This window comes from Oryzias latipes, chromosome 3 (assembly GCF_053564925.1).
Source record: "Oryzias latipes strain Hd-rR chromosome 3, Olatipes_Hd-rR_3.1".
Lineage (NCBI taxonomy): Eukaryota > Metazoa > Chordata > Actinopteri > Beloniformes > Adrianichthyidae > Oryzias > Oryzias latipes.
The window spans coordinates 15193839-15204887 of record NC_136239.1 but is presented as its reverse complement, the minus strand read 5'-3'; the positions used below and the strand labels follow the sequence as shown (position 1 = coordinate 15204887).

General features: G+C 38.3%; 1 protein-coding gene across 2 annotated transcripts in view; it reads right to left on the bottom strand.

The window, feature by feature from the left end:
- Window positions 1-905: 905 nt before the first annotated feature.
- Window positions 906-11049, bottom strand: part of coro2ba (coronin, actin binding protein, 2Ba) — a 39237-nt gene continuing 29093 nt past the window's right edge. For both annotated transcript variants that reach the window (XM_011488003.4, XM_011488006.4), the window contains exons 3-12: window positions 10607-10723; window positions 9255-9404; window positions 8998-9162; window positions 6074-6190; window positions 5875-5979; window positions 4214-4310; window positions 3921-4033; window positions 3375-3465; window positions 2961-3100; window positions 906-2090 (exon numbers count right to left, since the gene is read on the bottom strand). In XM_011488003.4, the coding sequence (XP_011486305.1) occupies window positions 1956-2090; window positions 2961-3100; window positions 3375-3465; window positions 3921-4033; window positions 4214-4310; window positions 5875-5979; window positions 6074-6190; window positions 8998-9162; window positions 9255-9404; window positions 10607-10723 (1230 nt within the window). In that variant the 3' untranslated portion in view covers window positions 906-1955. The remainder of the gene's footprint in view (window positions 2091-2960; window positions 3101-3374; window positions 3466-3920; window positions 4034-4213; window positions 4311-5874; window positions 5980-6073; window positions 6191-8997; window positions 9163-9254; window positions 9405-10606; window positions 10724-11049) is intronic.

Below are 11049 nucleotides of genomic sequence, written 5' to 3'. Positions count from 1 at the left end.
AATTGCATATAAACTACGTATAATATCCAACAACCAACCAATTCTTGGTCTCAACCGACCAAAGATTTTGAACAGCTCAAAGCCTATTTCACGTTAAGACCCGTTGGCCGAAATTCTTGCCAGACATCTGCGCGCATGAATGATGAATTCATTCACTTATGAATTATATCAGGAATTTAATGTACGTCTTTGTTTTCTTCGTTGGAGCTGGCATCTCACTTAAAACTGTATGGCTGGATAGCTCGCCATTTTTGTGACGCCGGTAATTTTAGGTAGGGTGTGTGAGAGACTAAGCTAGCAGGAGAGAGTGTAAACAGAGGAATGTTGGGAAGTAGGGGAAGGCTCACTCCATGCCAACAGTTCCTCGCACAACATAGAGGTGAATTTCTAATGAACTACAGTCGCTCTGCAGATTATATGTCCTAAAAAACAACACAGGTTTTGTGATTTGGGATAAAAACAGCATAATCATAATTAAAAGACAACTGGAAACACATTGAAAGTAAATCAAAAGATGATCAGTGAGACTTTAAGTTATAACAACATTGAATGTTTCATTATGTCGGATCAGTAATTAGTAGCACACATGTATAAAGTGACCTGACATGATACGACAGCCAAGACTTCATGTTTCCGTGTTCCTCAGCACAATCATCTAATTTCCTGCAGCAGTTTTGTTCATACAAGTTATTATTAATTTCTGGTTGTTTTTGCTTATTTTTGGCTCTTAAACTGAAACCACTACTACACTCTGTGGCCATAAGTTCTTACTTAAATGTAGATTCTTTATTTTTTGTTTCAAAAACAAAGATAAACATATTATGGCTTTGCAGCTTGTTATAATTGTGCCAAAAGAGTAGAACTACAGGTTAGTCTGGATTTAAAACCAAAAGGGGAACAAAGAGTTTATTTAAGTGTTTATTTAAGCTAATTTTTGACTGGCAGCAGATGAGTCAAACACATCTCAATAATAGCAATATCCTTCAGTCAAAGACAAAAAAATGTAATAGTTAAGCTGTTGGGACTTAAATAACTAAAACCGTTAAACCATTTCAAAAGGAAATGATGAAACAATCTATGACGGATCACAATCAATATTTGTGCAGTCAAGTAATAAAAAAACAACAAGATAAACAAATATACAAGTTGTTTAGGTAGAAAGAGAAAATGTGCCAAATAAATAGAAGCAAATATACAACACCCCCAACATCTAATGTTGCCCTAAGATAACAGCAATGGTTGCATTGATACAGAATAAAGTTAACCGCCGACATGTTTGCTTTTCCCCACTTTAAGCATGTAGAAAGAAAAGGAAAGGTGAGCCATCTGCTCCCCTTGAGGCATTGCATTTCTGGAGCTATACGTTATGAATTTGGGTTAGTGGGTGAGAGCAGCTTTTGCAAAACTACTTCTAGTCAGTTTCCTGCTTGTGAAGTCATGGCTGTAAGCAGCAGAGTCTAAGGCCATTGGGGGGAAAAACAAGCAGACTAGGAGAGATAAAACACGAAGATGGTTGGTATTGAAGGAAAGGTAGGGGAATTTTTTTCTTGTTTTTTTTTTTTTTTTTTGCAAGGATTTCCAGGCAGACACGGTGAGACCAACAGGTAAAAAAAAAACAACCCGGTTAATTCAATAAAACGTTAGTATGTTAAAGCCAGAAATGTACATTTATAAAAACTGAAAATCCAAAAACAGATTGGCCTTCAGATAACATGAAAATCCCTGAACTTTCTTTTCTCAACTACTTTTACCTATTAGCACTAAGAGATTTCTAGTGATTGAATCAGTTAACACACTAATGGCTATATTCTCTTGCTTAGGCTATGCAGTGTAGCAGGAATAAAAGTATGTTACAATGTCATATCAAAAAAAGGAGGTTGGTGGGCTCAGAGGCTTTGTTGGAGGTCAGGTTTGGGGGCAAAGAAAGCAGCTTTTCCAGTCCAGAAGCTGAGAGGTCAGACGTTGTTGGGGCTAACGTTCTTAAGGTTGTTGAGCTCCAGCTCTAACTGGCGTATTCGCACGTCCTTAGAGGTGAGCTCGTCTTTAAGCCGCCGCAGCTCATCCTGCTGCCGGAAAAACATCCGCAGAAGCTGAGGAAAGAAGACAAGAATAGGACTGTAGCATCACTATTACACTAGAGGACCTCTACTGGATGCGTCTAATGCTACGTACACACTGGGAATGTGTGACACGTTCAAAAACGCATTGAATGCAGGGTTTTGAATGTGCTTTTAGCAGATGTGTGTTTGTCTGTTGATACACGATACTAACACATGTACAGTTGGAAGACGCTTGGTGCGAAATGTTGAAGTGATGCAAATCTGAATCTTGGTCCTGGCTTTTTCTTTCACAGTTCTATATCGAAACATGAAAGACTTGGTGTGATATAATTCCGACCGGGCACAAACTACAATTAATAATTTCTCCCTCATGATCAGTTTTCAAACTGTTGATACTTCTATTCTTTGAAAAAGACGCTACCCATACGTTACTACCAAAGCAGAGTCAGTGATTGGTCAAAGTTCAACTGGTTTAATTTTCAACACGTGTTTAACTGCCGCGCATTTTTTCTACGTAGAGACCGAAAATGGACTTAAAAACTTGGGTAGCGACACGTGACCGCAAGAGTTTTGAACGTGAAAACTTGATAGACGCATATGCACACGTTTACAGCGATTTTTCTTTGGAAGCGATTGTATTCCAAAGATGTGCATTCAAGCAATGTCAACATAGCTTCAGTCTATCATTTATGACAGCTGTGGAACCAACTCACAATAGATTTTCATTTACTGCACTGATACGGTTCTTGTAGCCTTGATGTGGATGTTAATAACAACTCGCCTAAAGTCATTCAATTCACCCCACATCTGCCGCCATGCATCAAAAGTGCCACCCAACATGGGTGGGTATTTTTTTTATGATGTGCCTGATGGATGGTTTGTACAGAGGAACTCACACACCTCATTCTCCGTCCTTGGCGGAACATTCTCCAGCAGGTCAATCCCATTGACAACGACGCTCTTTTTCTCCTTGACTGGAGCCTTGAACACTAACTGGTTGGGCTTGTGATAACCATCTTTCAGGGACATCAGGACTGGGTCTGTTGGGAGGACAATCATCTTAGACTAAGAGTAGGAAAACAGTTCTAAGAAAAAAAAAGAAAAAAAGCTTAAAAACCAATAGAGATTTTGTTGTCACAGAGCTTAGGACAGCAATATACACAATATCTTAAGGCGCTCTTAAAAGTCTTGAATGAAAAAAACAAACAAACAAAAAACGACAGTACGCCTTATAATCCGAAGTGCCTTCTATATCAATAAAATATGGTTGTGCTTACTTATGTCGAAGTGATTTTGAGAGATTATTCTGTTTACCTCTATTGATGCCACTCAGCCATTCACCGGCACTCAGGGCAGGTTCGATCCCTGCAGTCATCGGGTAGATGTCCTCCTGGTACGTGTCTGACTACAAATTAACATTTGATGATGCTTTAGCTTTGCTCTTGATAGACATTTTACTATTACCCAGAATGCAACAGTAAAAATCAATGAAGCCAGATTTGATTTAGGCTACACACTGCTGACAATTCAACAGTCTGCAAACTGCACGAATGCTAGCTCTGCAGTTTCTCTGCACATCTCAACTACTGTAGAGATTTTGTATTTAAAGGTGCACTGATCAAACCCTTTTACCGTAGTTTTGCATTGTTTTACTAGTCTTTTTAAGCGACAAGGGACCATGTTTTTTAATACTGTTTGCACAAGTTATCTACTTCTACACATGAATCAGACTGCATACTAATATTTAACATAAACATATCACATAAATATAAATAACACATTTTTTTATTCTCATTTAAATTGCATAAACATGAAATATGTTGATTCATCATGAGAAAACAGATTTAGAGTACCACTCACTCGTCTAGGCACAATCATGGAAATGGGCTCAATCAAGCCTTTCAGGGTGACAAGTTTGTAGAATCGGAACACCTCGCAGGCTGCTACATCCAGTCCATGCTTTGGCATCACACCTGCAGAGGACAGCAGAAACCATGAGTCCATGGTGCATTGTTAGAAACAGAAATACACTTGACTGACAGATGATAAGTATAGGACCATTAACACATCCTCTTTTCTGATCATTATGGGGTGAGTTTCTCTGTCTGCTCTGATAGAAGAGGTCAGATGTTGATAATCAAATCTGCACTTACCAAGTCCCTTCTGCGGAGCTGGGGAGCGGAACTCTGTTAGGTACTGAACATATGGCTTCTCTGTGGTGATTTCAAAGTAACGAATGTTTCCGTCTCCCTGAAATTGAAAAATCACAAAGACCATCTGTAATACGCTTTTTTAAATATCTGCTCTTAGTAAGATAAGATAAGATCAAGCTTTATTGTCATTGTACAGTCACACTTGGTACAACAGTACAATGAAATTGCAAATTGTAGTATTCTATTACATTTTTAACATGACTAACATTAAACTTGAGGATAACAAAACGGTAACAAGAAGAATTGAAAAAACAGACACACAAGAAAGAGTTCAACTGACCTCTCACAAAACAACTATCACGTTGGTTCAAAAAACAAAATCAACCTAAGATCTGGTTTTACCAGATCTTAGGTTGATTCAGATTGGAAAATAAAGTACTTGCCACTAATGATACAAAAACTTGTTTTACCTGTCTTTTATTTTTTGAACTAAAAAGTCCCAAATTCATAAGCTCAGAATTACCATCCCTGTAGGAATTAAACATGTAAACACAATCCAGAAGGTATTTCTAATCAAGTTATCTTCTATGTAAATCTTAATTTACAAAAAGAAAGGATGCATTTTAGGTGTTGTGTTGTTTCATAAAAATTTCAAAGGAAAACAAAGACACCTGCAATCATCTTAAGGAACTTAAAGAACATTCCAGTCCCTCACAACCCCAACCTAACATTCCTGGTGCACCAAAAATGGCGAGCAACATTAGAAATATCCAGATGTATAGTTTTGAGCCAGACACCAGCTCAGACAAGAAAAAAAGGCGTACATGGATCTAGTCATATACAAGTGGATGCATTTGAATGGAGCGGATCAGGGAGCTTGTGGCCCGCCAATTGTAGTTTGTCTGTAACAACTACAAGCTTTTTCCAACTGCATTTTTTCATCTGCTCTTGGTTCCCCTCGATGTGAATAAAGAAATACTATAAATCAAATTATAATACTATAAACTATAATAAAGAAATGCAGTTTTAATCTTAAGTTAATTGATATATGTGGAAATAAAGGCTATAAGTGTTAAAAACACACACAAAAAACATTTTTATTGGAGTGGGTCTTTAAAGTATTGTGAGGCTGCAACAATAATTTGGAAATGTTCAGTGTTAGACCAGTTCTGCTCTTTAAGATCAGCATCCATAACAGAGTGTCTGAAAGAATAAAGACTTTGACCTTTTCAAAGCCCAGACTTTGATTTAATTAAAATGCTGTCAAGAATTTTAAACAGTTTTTACAGTAAGATAAATCAGCAATCCTACATAAACTAAAGGGTCAATGGCTATTCTAAATCTGTAAAAGAGTGCAGTACAGTGTATAATTTTGATAAACTGGACACATTTGGTTCAATAAATTATGACAGCCTTGTGCGTCATACATGATGTTTCATTGAAGTCATTTAAAAAAATGATTATGGCTTATTTGCATTTTTGAATTTTTCTAAATCTGTAAAAAGGAGGAAGATTTTCCATTTTTGTTTTGCCAAGACTACTTCACTACTAACACTTTGCAGTGCAAATATTTCACTGCAGTCTCGGGTATCTGCTGCAGAAATGGACTCGTGTGAATTTCAAACAGACACAGTGAATATACAGGTTGGATGAAGTCTGACCTTGCCTGCCAGATACAGCATGTGTGTGTCAGCATCATAGAAAGGAAATAACAGTCCTGATAGCCCGTCTATGTCCTCCTCCACAATTGGCATGGCTAAATCCTCCTGGATGGACAAGAGCACAAGCGGAGAGTGAAACACCAACTTGCTAAGCCAAGTTTAGCCCACAGATACAAGCTGTGTCGGTGCTTTTTCTGACCTGATCCCACAGAGCGATCTGCCGGGTGTTCCAGCGAGAAACCCCAGTGGTGAGCAGCCGTTTCATGTTGCCCAGGAAGACCACTCGGTTTACACGGTGGTTCTTGCAGCTCGCTTGCTGGTGGAAAAACATAGCATAGCCCTTAAAACAAAACTTGCATTCTGGATTAATTTAAAAAAAAAAAACAACAAAAAAAACATTACATTACTGGAAAAAAATACCACAAATGTCTGTCTTCAAGCATAAATAACAAAAGCGTTTTTAAGAGATGCTTGCTGTTTCTTTTATTATTTGGTAAACATGGCTGGTTTATAAAAAGAAAATTAAATAACTGTTATTGAATGAATCTTTAATTCGAAAATAAAAATTGAATGATTAAATCAAGTCAAATGCTATGATTCATTTTTGCACGGGAAAAAAAAACCTTTGCTTTGTTTTTAATGCAATAGATTATAATTTCAATTAGGAAATGTATTTTACGGCCAAATGGAATTTGTTTTGATTAAACTTTTTTTAAATGAAATGAAATCCTACAGTAACTTGCAAATCAGAGTGAAATGGATTCAGTATTTTGGTATTGATACTCATCTATGTCAGTATATCTGTCTTTTGTGAGAAACCAGTATACAAATGTGGCATGGGGAGAAATGTAGAAATGATTTTTAACAAAGGTTCAGTCTGGAATCTAATGAAATGAGTCTCAGTGACTTTTATCTTTAGGTACATGTTCTGAGCATGTTTGGCCTATAAATATTTGTTGGGATGCATTTGTCTGAAGAAAAAAATAGTACAAAAGTAGTAGTCGAAGTACTAAGTTAAAAAAAGGCTTTATCTAACATTTTCCAGTCTTCCTTTCTTTTTCTGAACACTACTTTGCTGATCTAACAGCAAATTCTAGCTAATGTTTTTTTACAACAAAAGGGTTTAGTCTTGCTGCACAGTGGTGTAGTGGTTGGCACTCTCGCCTCTATGAGTGGAGTTTGCATGGTCTCCTTGCTCACGTGTGGGTTTTCTCCGGGCAATCTAGCTTCTTCTCACAGTCCAAAAACATGCTTCATAGGTTAATGAATGATTATATAGGTGTGAATGTGAGTGTGTGGCCCTGCGATGGACTGGAGACCTGTCCAGGGTGTACCCTGTTGTCAGCCACCAGTTGCTGGGATAGGTTCCAGCAGCCCCGTGACCCCAAAAGGGGTTAAGCAGAGTTGGAAAATGAATGGATTTTATCTTCTTGCCCCTTGGTTAAACATTTTATATTTTAAAAATAGAAATCTTTAATACAATATTTTTAGTCTCAAATGAAAATTTTAGCATCCATTTTGTCAGTGAATGCAATTTTGAGACCAATAGTTTGAGTCACTTCAAAATAAATCTGATCATTGGTGTAAACCAGGGGTTCTCAAAGTGCGGCCCGGGGCCAATGGCGGCCCGTGGGAAGATTTTTTTTGGCCCTCAATAAATCCCAATTGATGGTTAGTAAACCAGCTGTACATTGCTTGGAAAAATATTGTTTCATGCTTTCTGGCAACATCTGCAGGAAGAAAAGGTAATTACCCTCATTGTCAATGTTACACTATGTTCATTTTACCACAAGAGGGCAGACAACATTTTCTGCCTCTGCAAAAGGAAGGACCGTAACGACGGCAGTAAAAAAGGAAGCAGAGCGGGATTCGGAGAGATCACCAGAGCAGGTTCCTTTGAAGAAAAAATGTTGAGTTGGCGAGGAGAAAAGGCGCTTTCTAGCTAAGTGGACAAATGCTTACTTTGTCATACCTCATGGGCTGGAACAAGCCATGTGCCTTATTTGCACGCAGGTAAATGTAATGCTCAAAGGAATCAATATAAATCGCTACTATGTTACAAATCAGAAAAACTATGACAAATTGCGGGGAGCGCAACAATAAGCTCCAACAACTACGAGGCTATGCTGCGCAGCAGATTTTTACTAAAATGGCTAAATCCAGTGAAGCTGTGACAGATGCTAGCTACGTTGTGGCTTTAGAAATGGCCAAAAGCCAGCCCTTAAGTGACGAGGAGATTGTAAAAAGAATCTATGCTGAAAGTAGCTGACATTGTTTGTCCAGAGCAAAAGAAAAAGTTTGAAGAAATAAGTCTATCAAATAAAACAATTACTAGACGAGTAGAAGATCTGGGCAGTAACCTCTGACCGCAACCGGGAAAACATCTGGAGGGCCTGGTTAACTGTACAAATGACACTTGGTCATTAAATTTATTAAAAGCGACTATTTCTGTTTATCCTTTTTTTTTTTAAACCAAAATTGGCCCCCAGTCTAATTTCGAGTTCCTAATTTGGCCCTCTGCTACAAAAACTTGGTGTAAACAATTTAATGTCTGGCTTATGAAACCAAACGTGAAAGCAGATAAGTACAGTTTTTACTGATGAAGAACTGTAATGTTGTTTTCGACGACTATGTTAGGAAGCAGCAGACTGTTATGTCACGTCAGCTGTCCGTTTGGCAGAAAGACATTATAACACTCTTTAATAGTAATCAGCTGCTGCAATACACCTGTTAATTTAACATATCATTGCAAACTTGGAACAGCTTAACATAAGACTCAGAGGAAAGGCTAAATACTGCGGAGCTTTTGTGGCAGAGGTTTTCTAGAAGAATCTATGAAACAAACTTAAGCACAAGCAGAGAAAAGTTGATGTTTAACCATGAAAGATTAAGAAAAAAAATCTGAAAATCTTTATTCCTGCAAATTAATAAAAAAAAATGCATTTTACATTGAACTGTGTCTTCTTAAATGTTATTTTAACCTGAGAAATGTGGCAGATACAATTCTTGTGAAGCTTAAGTCTAACACAAATAAGTAAAGGGTAAAAACAAACACATTAATAAATAAGGCCCAGTAGCAGATGTATGCCAACATGCTAAAAATATGCTCTTTCCTTTCCTAACCTGCAGGACTCTCCCTGAGCGTGGCTCAATGACTCGCAGCTTCTTGTCTTTACAGCTGGTGGCCAGCAGGCTGCCGTCGGTGTTGAAGGACATGCTGAGGATGACGTCAGTGTGGCAGTCAATCATTTTCACCGGCTCCCCAATCTCCAGGTTCCAGATCAGGATCTAAAAATGGAGACAGGATTGCTCAGTGGGGAGATTGGAGAGAGCAGCTATGCTTTAATCAGTATTTTGAACGTTGTGGGCCTGTAATGTACCTTGTAGTCATAGCCTGCACTGAACAGGATGCCGCTGGTGGTGGGATGCCACTCGATCAGACCCACTCGGCGGCTGTGGCCATAAAGCTCCATCACTGCTTCTGTCATGTTCCGTCTCAGACCACTGTCTGGGATCTCCCACACCCGAACCTGTGCAGTTACATTTTTAGTCAAAACACACCAGAGGCATGCAGACCCCATAACTTTCCAGTTGTTATCATTTTTCAGAGCCCATCAGCCTCCAAGCCTGAAAGCTGGAGATCTCTATCATCAAAAATAGCACCAGATATCAATGTAGTCCATCAAACAGGGATTAGACCGGATTACACGTCAGGGTAGAGGCTCTATGTTGAACCACACCAGATTATTCCTCAACAAGTGAGAGCACCAAGCACAGCACAGTGCTAAGACAGGTTTATGGAGTTTAACCAAATTTCCACACATTCCGGTTTGGAAAATGTAGCCAACAGTGACATTACAGACAAAAATTCATACAAAGATGAGATAAATGACAAAGATAAATGAGAAGCTGTGCTCAAAGTATCAAGATCAGGGGTCTACAACCTACAACACTTAAAGAGCCATTCCAGTCACCCAGTAGGAGCCACAAAATTTTACTTTAGGCTTAAGAAAATTGAAAAATAGTTTATTACTTTAGATGGAGGTTCACATGACTTCCTTTCAAAATAAAAGACACCCTGCATCACCCATCTCTACGCAGTGGTGTAGCAGTGTAACGTCAGCAGTTATAGTAAAAATTAAAAACAGTACATTTTACCACTTTGGGTGCATCTCAGCCAGAAATTCATTAATCTAATGAACCACAATCAAATCAGAGCCAATTCTGTGTCTTTTAAAGCACAGGTAAAATCCTTGAATTTGCTTAATAATAGAAGTATGAATTCTGGTGGTGCTTACTGAACTCAAATGGATTTTCTGACACAGCTAAAAAAATCTGTTAGTGTTTTGAAGGACTTTGGTGAGATAGAAAGGATTGATGGATTGTTGAAGAATTACATCTACCATAGTCAAGAACCTTGTGGAGTGACGCGATCTGTCCTTTCAGCTTCTTGTGAACGAGTTGAATAAAGTTTCACTTAATTTAGTTTACTACTTACTTTTGACTTTAAAGATACTTCTTAAAGCTAAAACCTTTTCATTTTTCTTTAACCAGCAAGACACAATGGACAGCAGGGGGTTAAAGAACCACATGTGGCTGTAGAGCCTCAGGTTGCAGATCCCTGGACTACCATCTTTTGCATCTGAAACCTTTACTTTACCACAAGAACAAGACTTTTCTTTAGGGTCAACGACTGACAAAACAGACAAAAAGAGAGTTGTGGGTCACTAACCGAGGTGTCCTCGGAGCAGGAGGCTATGATGTTTTCAAAGAACGGATTCCACTTGATATCCAACACATTGCCTTGATGACCACAAACTTTTGGTTGGTGAGAGTCCAGGCGACCATACTGGAAAAGAAAAAGTAAAATACTGTTTATACTGACTTTATGTACGCAGGCTCACATAAAACCCAAATCTTTGTATCGTCTCAGGAAAAACTGCCAAAAGAGAAGCAGAATCCAGAAAAAAAGAAAAGAAAAATTAAAGAAAATTACAGAACACGAGTACTGGAAACAACTTTTTACCGTCATGGATGAGAATATGAGAAACGTTGCATCTTTGATTATGAGCGAGTCAGAAGGCATAAAAAAATCTCAAGCAATAAAAGGAGAAGTGGCTGTTGTGTGGGGACGTGTGAGTCACATTGCTGTTATTGCAATAACGTAGTGAGTCC